The sequence below is a fragment of the Phodopus roborovskii genome, unplaced genomic scaffold, assembly GCF_943737965.1.
Source record: "Phodopus roborovskii unplaced genomic scaffold, PHOROB, whole genome shotgun sequence".
NCBI classification, from domain to species: Eukaryota; Metazoa; Chordata; class Mammalia; order Rodentia; family Cricetidae; genus Phodopus; species Phodopus roborovskii.
This window is the reverse complement of record NW_026125489.1, coordinates 1,290,869-1,310,722: the sequence shown is the minus strand read 5'-3', so window position 1 is coordinate 1,310,722 and position 19,854 is coordinate 1,290,869. Positions and strand designations below refer to the sequence as shown.

At 51.4% G+C, this 19,854-nt stretch overlaps 1 protein-coding gene across 1 annotated transcript; it reads left to right on the top strand.

Annotated features, from left to right (window-relative positions):
* The first annotated feature begins 1,827 nt into the window (after positions 1-1,827).
* On the top strand, positions 1,828-18,989 carry Timeless (timeless circadian regulator). The gene is made up of 29 exons (XM_051176272.1): positions 1,828-1,975; positions 4,300-4,458; positions 4,597-4,750; positions 4,838-4,952; positions 5,045-5,107; positions 6,215-6,316; positions 6,553-6,708; positions 6,926-7,059; positions 7,239-7,326; positions 7,733-7,909; positions 8,472-8,689; positions 8,939-9,042; positions 9,154-9,323; positions 12,442-12,576; positions 12,654-12,805; positions 13,450-13,547; positions 13,628-13,745; positions 13,832-14,033; positions 14,271-14,416; positions 15,136-15,221; positions 15,311-15,428; positions 15,562-15,644; positions 15,783-15,925; positions 16,087-16,261; positions 16,341-16,409; positions 16,516-16,634; positions 17,609-17,864; positions 17,968-18,069; positions 18,180-18,989. The coding sequence occupies exons 1-29, from the start codon at positions 1,828-1,830 to the stop codon at positions 18,248-18,250; spliced, it is 3,861 nt and encodes a 1,286-aa protein (XP_051032229.1). The 3' UTR covers positions 18,251-18,989.
* The last annotated feature ends 865 nt before the right edge of the window (positions 18,990-19,854 follow it).

The window sequence follows — 19,854 nt, the reverse complement described above, 5'->3', positions numbered from 1 at the left end:
CCCATTGCTGGGAAGTTCTTGTCACTTTCTTTAACAGGTGAACTTATCTTAGAGGACTAAGTGTGGTTGCCCTATAATCCAGTAATTCAATTTATTCCACCCTCCGAGCTGGTCATTCCCACCCCTGCTTTTTTAATTTTTATTTTTTAAAGACAGGGTTCAGCCGTTTGTGTTACTTGCAAGCCTAAAGGCGTGAGTGCAACCCTAGAAACCCACAAGATAGAAGGAGAGAACTGGCTCCTTCAAATTGACGCCTAAACAGGAACACACACACACACAAACGAAACAAATACATGAATAAAAGGACAGTCCTGGCTGGTCTGTAATTCTCTGTGTAGACCAGACTAGGCTCAGACTCACAGATATCCACCAGCCTCTGCCTCCTGAATGCTGGCCAATCTCTTTGTGTCCCTGAAGTATTGTACCTTTGATTATTATCAGTGACACTAAACAAAGTGTATTGAGCTAATAATGTAGCATGCATGGCCCTGAGTGTCAAGTGTTCAGGGCCAAGAGTGGGGAGTTCCTGTCCTTGAGGACTTGTGGGAAAACATGTAAATTACAGTGCAGTTACAGGGACAAGGTGACAGGGAATCCTCCCTAACTCCTCCCTGTGCTCACTGCCGTATGTCTGATGCCTCCCAATTTCCAGCCTTTGCATCCCCCCACCCCCCTGAAGCACACCTTATTGTCAAGACTTGTCTCCTTCAGTCTAGGAAACAGCATTTACTAATCACCTGCATTATCATGGGATCGAGGAGCTGACATTTTAGTGCTGTTGTGAGCTGACTTGAATTAGAAACACCTGAGAAGTACTCTCTTTCGTCTTTCCGTAGTGAGAACTGAACCAAAGGCCGGTGCGCCAAGCTGACACTACCTGTGTGAACCAGCTCTCCTTCCTGCCTTATTAAAGGGGAGACTCCCTGAGTTGCCAGACTGGTCTCTTCGGAGATCCCCAGGCTCCCAAGTGCTGGGAGTACAGATGCCCCACTACCCCCATGTTAGCAGTGTTAGGAGGCAACCCAGGGCTTCCTGCATCCCTGGCGGGCCAGCTGGACCCCACGCCCTGAGCATCGCCCAGGGGCACTTTCAGAACACTTTTGTCCAAGCTCCATTCCCTGGAAGTCAGTAACCATGCTCTGAAAATCCATGATCATTAGAGACAGTTGGTGGTGGTGCATGACTTTAATCCCAGCACTCAGGAGGCAGACACAGGTGGATCTCTGTGAGATTGAGACCAGCCTGGTCTACAGAGTGGAACTCACTCCAAAACTACAGAGAAATCCTGTCTCCAAAAACAAAAAAGCCCCAAACAAACAAAAAAGGGGGGTGGTTTAAGAGCACTGGATGCTCTTCCAGAGGACCTGGGTTCAATTCCCAGTACCCACAAATTGTAGAAGAAACAAGAAAGAGGAGGGTGAACTCTTAATTTTTCTGTCCGTGCTGCCTGCCCCTTTTACTTAAATTTATGAACTCTGAGGGGTCAGTTCTCACCTTCCAGTTTGAGTCGGGTCTTATTTACACTGGGTATTCCAGGCAAAGCTGAACCTTATGGGCAGCCAGCCAGCCAGCCAGCCACTTCTTTGTCTTCCCGTCTGAATTAAGGTCATTGAGCTTGTGTGGAGAATATTTTTACCTGCTGGGTTATTTGGCTAGCCTCCTCTTTGTCTGTTGCTTCCCAAAACATTGGTGGAGGAGGAAGAGAAGAAACGGTTCAGGCAGATAAGGGCAGGCAGGATTCATGTAAAAGAACTAGGGTTGCCACCTCCAGCTGCTCTCAGTCCTTTCCATCGAAGGGGAGGCAATAAAGGAAAAAGGTCAGAGAGCATGGGTCAGGAACCCCGCAGTCGTAAGGCTGCTCACTGGAACTGGGGTAAAAGCTCCCGTCATGGAGACACAGGACTAAAACAGCCCTTGGACCGGGTGGGGCAGAGGCAGGGGGATCTCTGTGAGTTTGATGCCACACTGGTCCACAGTACTGAGTTCCAGCATAGACAAGTCAGGAATACATGGAGCGACTCTGTCTCAAAACAAAATAATAAACCCATAAATAAATAGATTTTCTGTGTTTTCTATTTTTCTGTTTTTATTGTGGTGCTCATCATCTGAGACAGCTCTTTTTTTTTCTTGGACAGGTTCTTAAGTCAGCCCTGGGGAAGGCCTTTGGTCTGGGGTGTGTGTGTGGTGTGTGTGTGTGTGTGTGTCCCCTGGAAAAGCTTTGTGTGTCTTTGGGGAGAATCGGGGCTGTGTCTACAGAAGCTGCCTCACCAGAGACCAGATCCCTGAGAACAGGCGGCAAAGAAAAGGCTCCTGGTCATTCAGTGAGTCTCTGGCTCCTTGTACTGCTGAGCTTTGTAGCTGGAAGTAGGTTAGTTGGGGGCGGGGGTTGGGGGGCAGGAGAGCAGGCAATGTGAAGAAGTAGGCCAGTTCCGTAAGTACAGGGAGATACCTTCCATCATTAGGCCCTAGGCTTTTGAACATTTTTTTGTGTACCCTAGGGATGGAGTTGGGGTGTTGAGCTAGGGACCACAGCCAGAAAAGGTCTTTTTAGAGGATGCTTCCAACAGCAAAGTGAGGTGCAGCCAAGTTCCTAGGGGACAAGATTGATGAGTATTCCTGACCTTCCAGAGGAGTTGGGTAAAGAATGCAGGGTGTTTGTGTGCATCTGGAGTGTTAGTCACTCAGGATTCTGGGTCAGTGACTACACCTTTACCTGGTGAGGGTGCAGGACAAATGGGTCATGTTTCAGAAGAGGAGGGTGTTGCTCCTGGGGCAGTGGCAGGGACCCTGTCAGAGCCACTGACTTCTGCCGGGCTATGTGAGTGACTTGGGAAGGCGCTTTCTTACCAACCTCAGTGCCTGGGAAACCCAGGAGGTCCTGTGAGCTGTCAATCAGTCTTTATAGGGGCTGGGGAGACAGCTCGGCCCACAGCAGCGTCCTACAAGCAGAGAGACCTAAGTTCAAGCTACAGCCAGGCTTGGAGCTTTGTGGTTGCAATTCCAGTGCTGAGGAGGCAGAGACAGGAGGATCCCTAGGGCTCCCTGGCTGGCCACCCTTGCATGACCAGCAAGTCCCCAGTCCCAGTGAGATGCCTTGTCTCAAAGTGATGAGGTGGAGGGTCCTGAGGTTGACCCCTAGCCTGCACACACATGCACAGACATGCATGTGTCGTGTGTGTGTGCGTGTGCGTGCGTGTGTGTGTGTGTGTGTGTGTGTGTGTGTGTGTGTGGACTGTGGATCCCCACTAGCTACATACATAAATCTCACATATGATCACTGTGTGTTTGGGAGAGGGAGACATATGGGGGTCAGAGGACAACCGGTATCAGTCCTCTCCTTCTCCCGTGTTGGGTTCTGTGGGAAGAACTTAGGTTCTCCGCATTGTTGGCAAGCAGCCTCACTTACTGAGCCATCTCGCCAGGCCAAAGCTAGGACTCTTTATGCCTGTGGGACATCCGAGCTGGGGCTGTATGGGGGAAAGCTGTAGAATTCTGAAACACGTTTCTGTGGTTCCAGGATTTGGCTGTAGGATGTGCCAGGTCTTAATTCACACATTGAAGCTACTTTAGGCTTTGGTACAAAGAAGCCTTGCCCACCATGCACGGGGCCTCCCTGAGTTTGATTCTCAGCACCACAATTGATAGTTAAAAATTTGCTTTCCTGCCGGGTGGTGGTGGCTCACACCTTTAATCTCAGCACTTGGGAGGCAGAGACAGGCAAATCTCTGAGATTGAGGACAGCCAGAGCTACATAGAGAAACCCTGTCTCAAAAACCAGGAATTTCAAAAAAGAAAAGTTTAAAAGAAGTTTGTTTTTCCTGGGCCTGGGATCATCACTTTTAGTTCTTATAAAAGTGAACCAATTAAGTGTTGCAAGCACTGTTTCCCGCCATCCTGGTCCCACAGCTGTGTCAGCCCCAAATGAACACTCAGAGACATTAATTGTAATACAGTTGCTTATTGGCTAGCTCTGTCTTAATGATTAACCCATAACTACTAATCTTCCTTCCATGTGGTCTTGGCTTACCAGAGAATGCCGGACCTGCGACTCCTTTGCCTGCTACATCACGACTGTTCTGGCGGGCTCTCCTGCCTGCCTTTCCCAGACTTTTCCTCTTCTCCTAGTCCTGCCTCTATTGGCTAAACAGTGTTTTATTCATCAACCAATAAGAGAAACATATACAGAAGGACATCTCCATCAATTATGGGTCTAGCCCAGCATCTTCTTGATCGGTAAGCCCTAGCTTGTTCTTTTTCCTTACCACGCGGGGCCCCACATCTGTGTTCCTGTTGCTACAGGTCTCGCTGCTTTCGTCTGCTGTCTCTACTGCCCATCCTGCTGGTCATTGGGCCTCCGGTGTGTGCACTTGTACAGGATGAACTGTGAACTTCTAGCCACGTGTAGTGCCCTTGGGTACTTGGAAGGGGACACTTACCACAAGGAGCCAGATTGCTTAGGTGAGTGGCCTTTTGAGGAAGCAGGTGGAAAACTCCCTTGAGGTCTTCTGGATTTCTCAGGCTGAGGGTGTGAAGAGCAAATGGACCCGGGCAGCTTCTTCTGAGGGCACAAGTATGTGTTCCATTCTGTCTCTAAAGAGAGCGTGAAGGATTTGATCCGCTACTTGAGGCATGAGGACGAGACTAGAGATGTGCGGCAGCAGCTGGGGGCTGCGAAGATCCTGCAGAGCGATCTCCTGCCCATCCTCACCCAGCACCGCCAGGACAAGCCTCTCTTCGATGCTGTTATCAGGCAGGTTCCTCTGCCTTTTGCCATCTGCCATGCTTGGCGTCTGCTGGCAGGGAAGCCTAACTACTTCTTCCTTCTCTGTCTCCCCAGGCTGATGGTGAATCTGACTCAGCCGGCCTTGCTCTGTTTCGGCAGCGTGCCTAAGGACCCCAGTGTGCGGCACCATTTCCTGCAGGTTCTAAATCACCTGCAGGCCTACAAAGAGGTGAAGCCTTCCTCCAGAGGCTCTAGGCCCAAGTTTGGAGAGGGAGGAAGGAGGAGGCAGGCACCACCTACCAGCTGTTCCCTGTCCCACAGGCCTTCGCCAGTGAGAAGACTTTTGGAGTCCTCAGTGAAACCCTGTATGAGCTGCTGCAGCTGGTGAGTGAGTCTCTGCCCTGCGCATCCCTCTGCAGAGGAAGGAGCTGTGCCTGGGAAGGCCCTCAATCCTTAGCGATATGGTAGTCTGCTCTAGAGTTTCTAGCTACCTTGGGACTGCTGGACCCCCCCCCTTTCTTTCTTTGCCTCCTTACTCTCTCATTTTTTTTCTTTTTTAAAATCTATTTTATATGTATGCGTGTTCTGCTTGCATGTATGGATGTGTGCTGTGTGTGTCGGGTGCCCTCAGAGGTCAGAAGGGGCATTGGAGCCCCTGGAACTGTAGTTGTGGATGGTTGTGAGCTGCCATGTGGGTGCTGGGAATCGAACCCAGGTCCTCTGCAAGAGCAGCCAGTGCTCTTAACTGCTGGGCTATTTCTCCAGTCGGCCCCCTCCTCCCCTCCCCATTTTTTTTTTTTTTTTTTTTTTTTTTTTTTTTTGAGATTGGGTCGCATGTAGCCCGGGCTGGCTACACACTTAAATTCACTACTTCTCTGTGTAGCTGAAGATGGTTTTGAACTCATGACTCTCCCTCCTGAGTGCTGGGACTGTGGCCATGCACTACCGTACTTGCCCCTTGCCGCATCGTCCTGGGGACTGAATCCAGGCTCTGACGCATGCTACACAAGTACTCTATCCCTGAAATATATCCCTAGCTCTGTTTTAGGTTTTTGTTTTTGAGGCAAGATCTCATTATGTTGTTAGGATATCCTTGAACTCACTCTGTAATCTGGGCAGGCTTTGAGTTTGTAGTCATTCTGCCCCAGAGGAGCTGGGGTTACCTGCCTTTACCACCAGACTTGGCCCAATCTTTTATTTTACTATGATGATATTTACTTACTTACTTACTTGTTTGTTTATTTATTGTTTGTTTTGAGACAGTCTCTCTTTGTAGTCCTGACTGGCCTGGAACTAAGTAGATCCTTCCCCTGCCTCTGCCTCCTGAGTGCTGGGATTAAAGACATGTGCTACCTGGTTTTTCTTTCTTTTTGTTTTTAGAAATTTATGTATTTATTAGTGTGTGTGCATTTGTGTGTGTGTGTATCTGTCTGTCTGTCTGTCTGTCTTTCTTTCTTTCTGTGTGTGCCAGTTTTTTCTCCTTTTGCCCAGGGCTGGGAGGATCGGCAGGAAGAAGACAACTTGCTGATTGAACGGATATTGCTGCTGGTCAGAAATATTCTCCATGTACCAGCTGACCCTGAGCAGGAGAAGGTGAGGGTCTTGCGGCATCTGAGTTCTTGTGCTGGTTGGGGTGAACGCTCCGCTTTCAGATTTTTTTATCTGCTGATGACTCTGGGGAAGAGCCTTAGCCAAGGAGTGTTGAGGACTTTGGAGGATGGCCATGTTGCTGAGCGTGTCTCTGGAAGGTGGCCGTGTTACTGAGCGTGTCTCTGGAGGGTGGCTGTGTTGCTGAGCCTGTCCTTCCTCCCTCTCTGCTGACTGCCCAGAGGATCGACGATGATGCCAGTATCCATGACCGCCTGCTTTGGGCAATTCATCTCAGCGGCATGGACGACTTGCTCCTCTTTCTGTCTAGCTCGTCTGCTGAGCAGCAGTGGAGTCTCCACGTGCTGGAAATTGTTTCCCTCATGTTCCGGGACCAGGTGAGGCCCTGCATACTCTCCGGCCCCTCGTGGCCAGTTGCTGTGGTGGTAATGGGGAGTCACTGGGGAAGCAGGTGGTGTGTGCGGTGGCTCTGTCTTCTGTACGAGGCCATCAACACTCCTGTGTGTCTACGGTCCCCAGTAGGGGTGAACTAAGGCTTAGACACGAGGGCTAAGGACCCTGGTTCTGATCCTTCCTTTCTTGTTCCAAACCCAGAAACCTGAGCAGCTAGCGGGAGTAGGGCAGGGCCGCTTGGCTCAGGAGCGAAGTGCGGATGTGGCGGAGCTGGCGGTTCTGCGCCAGCGGGAGATGGCGGAGAAGAGAAGTAGGACCCTGCAGCGAGGCAACAGGTGGGTGGCCGGGCGCCCTGCTGTGTCCCCGAGTCACAGCAGCAAACAGCCAGCACGCACAGTTCCACAATTTGAGGCTGGAAAATGTTTTGAAACTCTCACAGAGCTACTGACAGGAGAGCTGCCTAACGCTCTGAGAGAACCGAGGAGTCATTTTGGAACTTTTGTTTTCCTTGAAGGCATTCTCGATTTGGGGGCTCCTACATTGTCCAGGGGTTGAAGTCCATTGGGGAGAGGGACGTCATCTTTCACAAAGGCCTTCACAATGTGAGTGCATATGACAAGACAGAAACATGGGAGTTGCAGAATCTGAGAGGGGTTCTGTTCTTAGGCTCAGAAACTTGGTGACAAGCTGGGAGTTGGTGGTGCATGCCTTTGATCCCAGCATTCGGGAGGCAGAGGCAGGCGGGTCTCTGAGTTCGAGGCCAGCCTGGTCTACACAGTGAGTTCCAGGACAGGGAAACCTTGTCTGGGGGAAAAAAAAAAAAAGAAAGGAAGGAAGAAACAGGAAGTTGTCTGGTGTGGTGTTGTGACCACCGATGCATCACCAGGGCCAGAGGCGGAGATCTTTGTAGGCATCTCTTATGTGAAAATTTCGGGACAGGGACTATAAAAGAACTGCGAGGGGCGGCGTAATCAGGACTTACTCTGATGCCTCAACCCATGCCCTCAGCTCCGAAACTACAGCTCAGATCTGGGGAAGCAGCCCCGGAGGGTGCCGAAGCGTCGCCAGGCTGCCCAGGAGCTATCTACTCACCGCCGCTCTGCCCTCAACGTGAGGCTCTTCCTCAGGGACTTCTGCTCTGAGTTCCTGGAGAACTGTTACAACCCGCTCATGGGTGCCGTCAAGGTGAGAGCCCAGGAAGGACAGCCAGGTAATTAGGGATAGAGCGGAGAGTAATGTGGCCAGCGGTTGGCAAGGACACCCTGTCCCAGGGGCCCAAGGGAGGCTGGACTTGAGAGGGCTGCAGAGGCAGAGGACCCCCTGACGGAACGGAGTCTCAGAAATGGGTGATTATTGGCATGACTATAAAAAAACAGAGTTCTGGGTGGGCCTGGATAGTTCATCAGCTAAGAACACTTGCTGCTCCTGCAGAGAGTTTGAGCCCAGATCAGGTTGCTTGATGTTGCCAGGAGCTACAGTTCAGAAGGTCTGAAGTCCTTTTCTGCCTTCCGGGGACATGGACACCCGTATGTACACACGCACAAAGAGACATACTAATTAAAAAATAAAATGAACCTTTTTAAAAAGGAGGCTCTGGAGCAATATCCCCAGAGAAAAGGGAGAAGACTATGAACAGACCTGAGGAAACTGGAAACTGTAGATTCTAGGAAATCTTACATCGCTGTCTCAGGCAAGAGCGTCTGGAAGGCAGTTAGAAGCCCTGAGGTCACAGCGGTCTCTTCGGTAGGATCACCTGCTTCGGGAGAGAGCCCAGCAGCACGATGAGACGTACTACATGTGGGCCCTGGCTTTCTTTATGGCCTTCAACCGAGCAGCCTCCTTCCGCCCGGGCTTTGTGTCTGAGACCCTCAGTGTCCGTACCTTCCACTTTGTGGAGCAGAACCTCACCAACTACTATGAGATGATGCTGACTGACCGCAAGGAGGCCGCCTCCTGGGCACGCCGGTCAGTGGGGAGGCCACTGGGGTCACAGTGGGCAGCTTAGCCTACTGTGAGTCTGACCACCAGAATCGTGGATAATCATTTATCCTATTTCACGGTTGAGGTGGTCAGTCTGCTGCAAGAACTGGTGGGTTCTTCTCATTTTAGAGACACTCTTGGGGAGGGGCTTGACATTGACATTTGCCAAAGCCTTAAGTTGCCCTCGGTTTTGCCTGGTGCGCTCGTTTTACCGGTTGCCCTCCACTCTGTTAGGATGCACCTGGCTCTGAAAGCCTACCAGGAGCTGCTGGCCACAGTGAATGAGATGGACATTTGCCCAGATGAGGCTGTGAGAGAGAGCAGTCGCATCATCAAAAGTGAGGTCCTGGCCTGGTCTCTGATCCCGGCCTTCCCATTTCTTGTCCTAACTCCATCCTCCATCTCTCCTTTTCCAAGCCCTTTCATTCCTTTCTCGTTTCCACTCCTAGACAACATTTTCTATATGATGGAGTACCGAGAGCTCTTCCTGGCACTCTTCCGAAAGTTCGATGAGAGATACCACCCACGGTCATTCCTTCGTGACCTGGTGGAAACCACCCACCTGTTCCTCAAAATGTTGGAGCGGTTTTGTCGGAGCCGTGGGAACCTGATGGTGCAGGTACGGGGCAGCTCCAGGTGTGGGAAGATCTGTGGGGAGGGTGAAGGACAGGGTTCCTCGATCACCTGCTAGAACTATTCTGAGCTAAAGGCTGTGGTTTTGTCACTGTGGAGTTGCCTGTTAGGTTTATCTTTAATCTGCCTCAAAGGGGAAGGTAGAAGGTGTTGTGAAAAACACACCAACCTCTGCCATGCATTCATACATACAGATTCACATACACTATAGATGTACACACACACACACACACACACACACACGTAAACGTAAGTAGGTCAGGCTAGTCCCCTATTAATTACAGTTAGGATACTCAAATACTTCATGTCAGTCTCCGGGTTCCAAAGTTGAGATTGTGTCCAAAATTGGGTAGTAGATGAAAAGACAAAGACAAAAGGTCAAGGAGAGAACTCCAACAAATTTTTACCTTAGAGACACAGAGATTTGGCTTTGTAAAAACGTGTTTTTTCAAGAACTTTTTTTATGGGTCTGGCAGGATTGCTCAGCAGGTAAAGGCACTTACTGGTAAGCCTGGTACCCTGAGTTAGCATGCCAAGACTCACATACGAGAAGGAGAAAACCAAGGAGAGAGAGAGAGAGAGAGGATAATATTTCCCCAAGGTATCTCTGACTTCCTTACTTCTATCTCACTGTCTCTCACACACACATAAAGTGATGGCTTCAGTGCTTGAGAGCACTGCCTGCTCTTCCAGAGGACGTAGGTTCAATTCCCAGCAACCACATGGCAGCTCACAACTGTTTGCAACTCCAGTTCCAGGGCTTTTGACACCCTCACACAGAGGGTAAAACAAACACCAGTGAACATAAAATAATAAAAAATAAATGGTAATATTAGAACTGAAGTAGAGCTGTGGTTCAGCGATTACGAGCAGTCATTATAGAAGACCCAGGCTTGGTTCTCACCACCCACATGGCAGCACCCACATGGCCACAACCACCTGTACTTCAGGGAATCCAGCGCCTACAGGGACAGCGGGTGTGTGTGTGTGTGTGTGTGTGTGTGTGTGTGTGTGTGTATTCATGCATACATATATGAGATAGCAAAACACTCATACACATAAACATAAAGAAGTCTGGCCAGGCGGTGTTAGCACACGCCTTTAGTCCCAGCATTGGGGCTGGGGGTGGGGCAGAGGCGGGTGGAGCTTTGTGAGTTCAAGGCCAGCCTGGTCTATAGAGTGAGTGGCAGGACAGGCCCCAAAGCTACAGAGAAGCCCTGTCTTGGGAAACAAAGCAGGGAGAGAGGGAGGGAGGGAGAGAGAGAGGGAGAGAGAGAGAGATTGAGGCTGGAAAGGGGCTTTCAGGTTACCCAGGTTCAGTTCCAGGACACATAGACGCTCACAGCTGTCTATAAGTCTAGTTCCTGGGGTTACTAATGACCTCTTCTGGCCTCTGCAGGTACTGCACACATGGGTGGTGCACATACACACATGCGGGGAAAGCACACAAACACATAAATAAATCCTGTCAGAGCTACACTTGAAAGGCACAAAAGAAGGTTACCCTCGGGACTTTGTGGTCATTGCTTATGTGGCCTTTCCCCAGTGTTTACTTGTATGTCAGGTACTATGCTAAAGGTCATTTGTGTTGTTGTGCCTAAGGTCTCATGTACTCAGCATTAGAGCATTAGGAGAGATGCACAAAGCAGTTAAGATGGCTCAGCCTGGTCTCCCTGGCATCCATGTTCACATCCTGGCCTCCTGGATCCCAGAGCCCTTGCTCCTCCTGCCTTTGATTATTAGGTCCTAGAATCAAGCATGATCCCCAGGGATCCCCATCCATCTGCCCATCCTGTTTGACTTTTTTGGGTGGAGACAGAGTCTCACCATGTAGCCTTGGCTAACCTAGTACTCACTCTGTAGACCAGCCTGACTTCAAACTCACAGAGATCTGCCTGCCTCTGCCTCTCTGCCTCTGCCTCTCTGCCTCAAGTGCTGGCCCAGCTTCCCGACTTTCATCTTACCCAGGCAGCAGGCTGCCTCATAGCCGTGATTTTCAAGAGCAAATTGCAAAATTCAGGTGTTGATTCACACTCCTTTTTCTTTTCTTTTCTTTTTTTTCTTTTTTTTTTTTTTTTTTTTTTCCTTCCTCGAGACAGGGTTTCTCTGTGTAGCTTTGGAGGCTGTCCTGGAGCTCACTCTGTAGACCAGGTTGGTCTCAAGCTCACAGAGATCTGCCTGCCTCTGCCTCCCGAGTGCTCGGGATTAAAGGTGTGCGGCACCACTCCTGATTTTTTTCCAAAGGAAAAAGTTCCAGGCTTTCTTTATGTATGTTTTGTCTTTTACATTTATTTCTCTCTCTCTCTCTCTCTCTCTCTCTCTCTCTCTCTCTCTCTCTCTCTCTGTGTGTGTGTGTGTATATGTGTGTGCGTGTGTGAGAGAGAGAGAGCGCGCGTGTGTGTGTGTGTGTGTGAGCGTGTGTGTGCATGCGCGCGCATCTGGGTGTGCCATGGCACATAGGTGGATGTCTAAGGACAGCTTGTAGAATGCGTTCTCTCCCACCACTGAGTCTGACTGACTGGAAGCACCTTTACCCTCTGCTGTCCTGCTGGCCCTGCTTTGCCTTTCAAAAAGGCTCTGCACTTGTATTGACCCTTGTGCTGACTCAGCTCTCAATGCTCTGCACAATTCTTCAGTATTTCTAAGCTGACAAGATGGCCCAGTGGGCAAAGGGCCACTTGGCACCAAGCCTGACAGATGGAGTTTGACGGTCAGGACCCACATGGTTGGAGTGGAGAATTGACTCAAACAAGTTTTTCTCTGTTCTCCACACACACATCCCCATGAACACACAAAATAAAATAATTGTGTGTGTTTTGTTTTTTTTTGTTGTTGTTGTTGTTTTGTTTTGTTTTTAATAAAAAGAAAGACATTGCCATCTTTGGCAAACTCTTACTCCAAGAAATAGGCATTTTATGCTCATCGTCATCATAGCTCCTCCGCTCCAATGGCATTTTCTCTTGACTTGCCTGTTTCTTCTGGAGGACAAGGAGATAGTGTCCACTGCTGTCCCGTGTCCTCTGCCTGCATTCCACTTCACTAACACTGAGGGACAGATACTTCTTTGGCTCTTCTGCAATTACTGTACAGTTCTTTCCCCTTAGAACAAAAGAAAAAAGAGAAAGAAGAAGAAGAAGGTTCAGGACCAAGATGCGGCTTCTGGTAATGCCTCCCGTAGCCCTGGTGAGCTGGAGGCCCTGTGGCCAGTCCTAGAAGACGAGCTGGTGCGGTGTGCCCAGGTAGGTCTTGAGGACAGGGCTCCTACGGACGTGTAGGTTTCCTCCCGCTCTGCTCCCATGGCTGTGTCTGTCTGCAGGACCCTGAGCTCAGCACAGACGCCATCGTCCCCTTTGACGCGGCCTCAGAGGTACCAGTGGAAGAGCAGCGGGTAGAAGCCATGGTGAGGATCCAAGACGGCCTTCTGGCTGGCCACGCTCCACAAGCCCTGGCACTCCTGCGGTCTGCCCGGTAAGAAGCCTGCCTGCCCATCCCCCTGGGCTCCGAGGGAATGGGAGGTGTTTGCTGGGGTCCAGCATTCTCTGGTCTCAGAGAGAAGTGTCTCAACAGAGGCTGTGGAGCTCTACTCAACACTGGCTTCCTAGACTTTGATGGGCTAGTGGGAGCTTTTTGTTTTTAGAAGTATCAGTAAACACAGTTCACAGAGGAAGAAAATAAATACAATTCTGCCAGCCAAGCTTGACCATGGCTAGCTAAGCTAACACGTTGATGTGTGACCTTTCAGTGTCTATTCTGTAACCCCTACAGGCATGAGACCCTGCACTCCTCGTTTGAGTGAGTGGTTTTTCCTTCTCTCTGTGTATGTACAGTAGACTTATTTTATGAGTGTGAGCATTTTGCCTGAATGTACATATGTGCGCCACATACGTTCCTGTCTGCCTGTGGAATCCAGAAGAGGATTTCAGACCCTCTGGACCTGGGGTTTCAGATGGTTGTGAGCTGCTATGTGGGTGCTGGGAATCAAACCCAGGTCCTGCGCAAGAGCTATATGACTCCCAGCCTGTGGCATCGCTGAGGTAGCAGCTTACCTTCTCGTTTCAACTGACACAAATTTCCCCTACCAGTCCTAACCGCAATTCCACTTCTGTCTCCAGGGAGGTGTGGCCTGAGGGAAACGTGTTTGGCTGTCCGGTCACATCCCCAGGGGAGGAAATCCAGTTGCTGAAACAAATCCTTCTTGCCTCCCTTCCGAGTGAGTCATTCTTTCCCATCTCTAACCAGCTGTGCTCCTCACCAGCATGGCAGGAACCCAGCAATCCTCTGTCTGTACAGGGCAGCAGGACCCGGTAGAAGGAGAGGCCGAGGAAGAGGAGGAGGAGGAAGAGGAGGAGGAGTTGCAGGTGGTGCAGGTGTCAGAGAAGGAGTTTAACTTTCTGGACTACTTGAGACGGTGCGGGCCTAGGGGACTGACTGGGCCCCGTGAGACTGAGCGGGGCTGTCTGATGCTGAGTAATTTCCCTCCGTGTCCTGGCACAGCTTTGCGTGCTCAACCGTTGTGCGGGCCTATGTGCTTCTGCTGCGGAGCTACCGGCAGAACAGTGCTCACACCAACCACTGTGTCGCCAAGATGCTGCACCGGCTGGCCCACGACCTGGGGATGGAAGCCCTGCTTTTCCAGCTGTCCTTGTTCTGCGTCTTTAACCAGCTGCTGAGTGACCCGGCTGCCAGGGCCTACAAAGTGAGAGGCTGCCCAGGGGTGGGAAGCATTGGGGCGCGGGGCGGCTCTCGAGAGGAAAGAGGACTGAGGTATTGAGGGCAGAGAGGTGAGCGGTGTAAAGAAATCAGCACTGAGGAAGCTGCCGGAGGGTGGCAGAGAGGCAGCGAGAAGGTAGAGCCAAGCTGGCAACCGGCCGTGGAACGGGGCAGGTGTGCAAATTCATTTGGACTGAGGTGCCATGGTAGCTTTTCTCTTCAGGAGCTGGTGACTTTTGCCAAATACATCCTTGGCAAGTTCTTCGCATTGGCTGCAGTCAACCAAAAAGCTTTTGTGGAGCTGCTGTTCTGGAAGAACACTGCAGTTGTCCGTGAGATGACTCAGGGATACGGCTCCCTCGACAGTGGGTGAGCTGATGGCTGGGGAGCGGAGGACGGTGGTGCATTACAGGGCCGTCCACATCATCTGGGGAATGGAGGGTGGTGGTGTATCACAGGGCCGTCCGCATCATCTGGGGAACAGAGGACGGTGGTGTATCACGGGGCCGTCCACATCATTTGCTCTAACGTTTCTTCTCCTTTCAGAAGGGAGGGAAGAGGCCCATAAGGTGAAATGTTCTTCCTGAGGTTGCCCAAGACAGGAAGAAGATGGACCTAGGTCTCCTGCCACTTTAGTTTCTGTCTCTGTCACCGGCCTTCACAGAGGTGGCCACTGATGGCAGTGGGGTAGTTCCCAGCGAGTCTGTGTGTGCTGGGAGTCAAGCCCGGTGCGGTGACCCACGTCTGACCCCAGCTCTTAGGAGACTGGGACAGAAAGATGAGAGTTCAGGTCCCCCTGGGGCCACCCTGGGTCCCATGAGACCTGGTCTAACAGAAGGCAGGCTTCACAGGAATGCCGTCCTCTGTCTCCTCTCCCCCCACTCTTCCCGTTGGGATCTTAGTCCTAGGCTGTCCGGTTCTGTACATCCGTAATGGCAGGAGCAAAGGGAAGCGTGTGTTTCAGGCCTCTGCCCTCGGCTCCTTTGACTTTACCTGCTTCGTCCTTTGTTCTGAACTGATGAGGTAGAGCTAGCTCTGGCCTTGTCTCTCCAAACCAGTGGCCTCCGTGCACCTTTTTCACTATTCAGGTCTTCAGGTCACAGAGCCGCTGCGTGGAGCCCCGAGGAAGAGGCCCAGCTCCAGGAACTGTACCTCGCCCATAAGGATGTGGAAGGTGTGAGGCTTTGAGGTCTGGAGAGGCTGTGAGGGGGGCAGCCTGGGCCTCGGACTCCTGCATACTGCCCCCTTCCTTCTCCCACACAGGCCAGGATGTAGTGGGAACCATCCTTGCGCACCTGAAAACTGTTCCTCGGACACGCAGGCAGGTCATCCACCATCTGGTGCGCATGGGACTGGCTGACAGCGTCAAGGACTTCCAAAGGCAAGGAGGCGCTTGCTCTGGAGGGAACAAGGGCGGGGGTGGTATGTGTGTGTGTGCGCGCGCGCGTGTGTACGTGTGTGAGTGTGCGCGTGAGTGCCTGAGGCCTCCCCGGCACTGACGCCTGCCTGAATAGGAAAGGGACCCAGATCGTCTTGTGGACAGAGGATCAGGAGCTGGAACTACAGCGGCTCTTTGAGGAGTTCCAGGATTCTGATGGTGAGTAAGGCACTGGCTGCCTCACTTGGAGTGAGCCGAGCTGGCCTTTGATTTCTGTTACTCCTTTCCGGTTGTTCTAGAGTATCTGAGTGGGCGATCTCTCTCTCTCTCTCTCTCTCTCTCTCTCTCTCTCTGAAGATGTTCTCGGACATATCATGAAGAATATCACAGCCAAGCGTTCTCGGGCTCGGATAGTGGATAAATTGCTAGCCCTAGGGTTGGTGGCTGAGCGGCGGCAACTGTACAAGAAACGGCGAAGGAAATTGGTGCCCTCTTGCACGGTAACCATCTCACCCTGGCTCTTCTGGCCTGGGCCTCCCCTCACAGAGCACTTCCCTGCTGTTCAGGTCCTTCGGTGGCAGAGAGGGGGCAAAGCCTCACTGAGGCCCCCCTGAGGCCCTCCGGCCTTTTCCCCCATTCCTTTGTCTCCTATCAATTTTAGCTAAATGGAGACGAGGCCCTGAAGGATTCTTGGCCGGAAGATCCGGGAGAGGAAGAAGATCACTTGCCAGAGGAAGACAGTGAGGAAGAGGAAGAGGAAGACTTGGAGGCAGGACCCGTGCCGGGCAGCTCATTTCTCTCTGCTGGGAACCTTGGTCAAAGCCTGCATCAGGAAGGTGAGGCCTTCGCTTGGGAGAGATGTCAGCGGTGGAGGGTTTGGAAGGGGCCCACTGCCAATTTCCCTTCTTCACTCAGGCCTCTCTGCTCCACTCCTGTGGCTCCAGAACTGCCTGATCCGTGCAGCAGACGATCGGCAAGAGGGTGGTAAGCGCGTTGGAACACCAGGGCTGCGGGGCCAGTGTGGCGGGGCCAGTGTGGCAGGGCCGTCCTTTTTCATGTCCTCACCGTGTGCTGTGGCACACTGTTCCAGGCTGCGCCCAGGCAATCCCTTTGGTGCCTCTGACAGAAGACAACGAGGAAGCCATGGAGAATGGACAGTTCCAGCATCTTCTACGCAAGCTAGGGATCCGACCCCCCACCCTGGGGCAGGCAAGTGTTAGCGCAGGACTGTGTCAGCAAGCTAGGGGTGCGGGCCCCACCTCCGGGCAGGCAGCGTGAGCTGGTGTGGTGTCTGGTGTTTCTGGCTCTGTGGGAACACACCTGGGTGTGCCCCGCCCCCTTGCTGCCTTCTCTTTACTCTCCAGGGCCCCTGCATCCGGTCTCTTGCTGTCTCTCTCTCCATGCTCCCTTCCCCAAGCCATGTCCCGTCTCCATGTCTTCTCTGTCTGGGGTACTTGATGGTTCTGTGTGCTCACAGCCTCCGGCTGGCATGCCTATCTCCTCATGGCCATCACACACACACGCGCACACAGGCTCGCACACACGCACACAATGCACACACGCGTGCGCACACGCACACACATGCACACACACGCGCGCGCCCCACGCACACCCACTCCCCCTCAGAGAAGCAGTCTTACTGCCTGTCCAACCCCTGAGCCAAACGTTATCACTCTGGTGTCCAGTCCGGAAGCGCTATTGCACCTTGCTTTTCTCCCGCTGATTCTGGGCGTGGCTCCCGTCTGGTTCCTACGTTTGCTGTTAACAGCTGTGTGTACTGGGACCCTGAAGGAGGTCCTGAGCTAGACACTGGGTGTCTGTTGTGAGTAAGAAGTCAAGTTTACAACTCCTGTAGATCATTCTCTATATGTTTATTCAACTTTATTATTTTATATTTTGTTAAGAGTATGTTTTTCCTGCCGACCTGGGCCCACTGCCGCACCAGCCCCCAATAACACACAGAGACTCTATATTAGATATAAAGCTGTTGGCCAGTTACTTGTTTCTTATCGGCTAGCTCTGTCTTAAATATTAGCCCATTTCTATATCTAAGTACTTCCACGTGGTCTCATCTTACCGGAGAGTTTATTCATATTTATTCAGTTTATTCATATTTATTCAATGAATAATAGAAAAAAAATCTAGTGTCCTGAGAGGCTGGTCCTCATGCTGTGCCCCTGTAGGAAACCTTCTGGCGAATTCCAGCCAAGTTGAGCTCCACCCAGCTTAGGAGATTGGCAGCTTCTTTGAATCAACAAGAAAAAGAGGAGGAAAGGGAAGAGGAACTAGAGCTACATCCAGGAACCCCTGGGGAGCACAGTCCCAGTGAGGAGCACCGAGCCAGTGAGGAGCATCGTCCCAGTGAGGAGAACCGAGCCAAGGCCCTGAGAGCCTTCTTGTCAGCCCGCAAGAAAAAAGCAGGCCAGGTGTCTCCAGAAGGTAAAGTGTCACTGCTCACCCCTTGCTGACTTGCGGGGGTGTGAGGGCTGGCAGGGCGTTTTGAGATGAGGGAGCCCTAGTTCCTTAAGTTTGTGTTTTACAGTCAGCTCTGAGGAGGAGACCACTGGGGAGAAAGAAAGCAAAATAGTGTCCAAGAAGCGAGGACTGCTGGACAGCGAGGAAGAGAATGAGGGGAGGGGACAAGGTAGGCCCCGACTGCCCTGCTGTCTTCACTCTGAAGACACTCTGCCCTTCGCCTTACCCTTTGACATACTTAGACGTCTTCTCTTCCTGCCTCTCGTCTGTCTCCCGTAGCACCAGAGCTGGGAACTCCAGTAATCCACAAGAAGAAACGGTTTCAAATACAGGACGACGACGATGACTGAGAAGCCTGGGCCTCGTGCTGGACACGGGTGCAGGTGAAAGGCGCCACAGCTGCTGTGCTTACACTGACGCCTTCCCTACACTGACGGCCCAGGGGTCTTACAGCAGTGTCGGACGGACGGACAGACAGACTCCGCAGTCAGCCCTACCCCAGTTTCATCAGTGCGAACCGCTGATCTCTGGAACCGTCTCTTAAACAAGACAAGTAAATGAAACACACAGAGCAGCCCGCACCCCTCTCTGTGGCTGCCTGCGGGACGTGGTCTCAACCTCAGGCACGGGGCTTCATAAGTACATGGGGGGTGCGCATCGCCTTTGGAAGGCACTGGGGTTCTCTCGTCTTTCCAGTGATTGACCCCAAGACACACATGAGTCCATTCCTGCAGTGTTGGGATGCACTGCTCTCAAGTTGACAAACCTTGATTTGTGTTTCATAGTAAACATGAAATTAAAAGCTGCCGAGGGCGGTGGTGGCGCACACCTTTAATCCCAGCATTCAGGAGGCAGAGGCAGGCGGATCTTTGTGAGTTCCAGGCCAGCCTGGTCTACAGAGGGACTGCCAGGACAGGCTCCAAAGCTACAGAGAAACCCTGTCTTGGAAAAAAAAAAGTTGCTGATCTTGATATTTCTTGTGGCTGAGTTCAGCAGCCAGCCATCTGTTGTCTTTGGAAGAACTTTAAGAGTTAGAGTTACAGTCATTTCAGATTACCACAAAGAGAGGGAAAAGGGGGGTGTACCACCATGCCAGGCCCAATAAATGTCATTTTAAAAAGAGAGGCTTCTCTTTTCTTCTGCCCTTCCCAGGAAGCTTCGTCTTGCTGGCCACAGGATGCGTGCAGCCTGTTGGTTCAGCTCCTCATGAGGCTGGGATAAGATCTTGAATTTGAGGTCATCCTGAACAAACTAGTGAAAGTACCTTAAAAAATAAGGGCGATAGTGGCGCACACCTTTAACCCCAGCACTCAGGAGGCTCCAACACCACAGAGAAACTCTGTCTTGAAAAATAAATAAATAAAAACAACAGCAAACAAATCAAACACTGAGAATACATCTTCAAAAATTTATTTCAGGGGATAGAGCGATGGCTCAGAGATTAAGAGCACTGGCTGCTCTTCCAGAGGTCATGAGTTCAATTCCCACGAACCACATGGTGGCTCACAACCATCTGTAATGAGATCTGGCGCCCTCTATGCAGGCAGAACACGGTATACACAATAAATCTTTTAAAAAGATTCATATGTATGTATGTGTAAGTATGAGAGATTTCTGTGTGGGCACCTAAGAGGCCAAATGAGGGCCCTGGACCCTTTGGAGCTGGAGTCGTGGGCAGTTGTGGACTACTGGTGTGGGTGCTGGGTGGTGGTGTGAAAGAAAATGGCCTCCAAAGGGAATGGCACTGTTAGGAGGTGCAGTATGGACTTGGAGGAAGTGTGTCACTGTGGAGGTGGGCTTTGAGGTCAAGCCACGCCCAGTGAGATAGATCACTTCCTGTTGTCCTGAAGATACAGGAATCCTAACTCCCTCTCCAGCACCATGTTTGCCTGAGGGCCACCATGATGCCAATGGACTAAACCTCTGAAACTGAGCCACCAATTAAATAAATGTT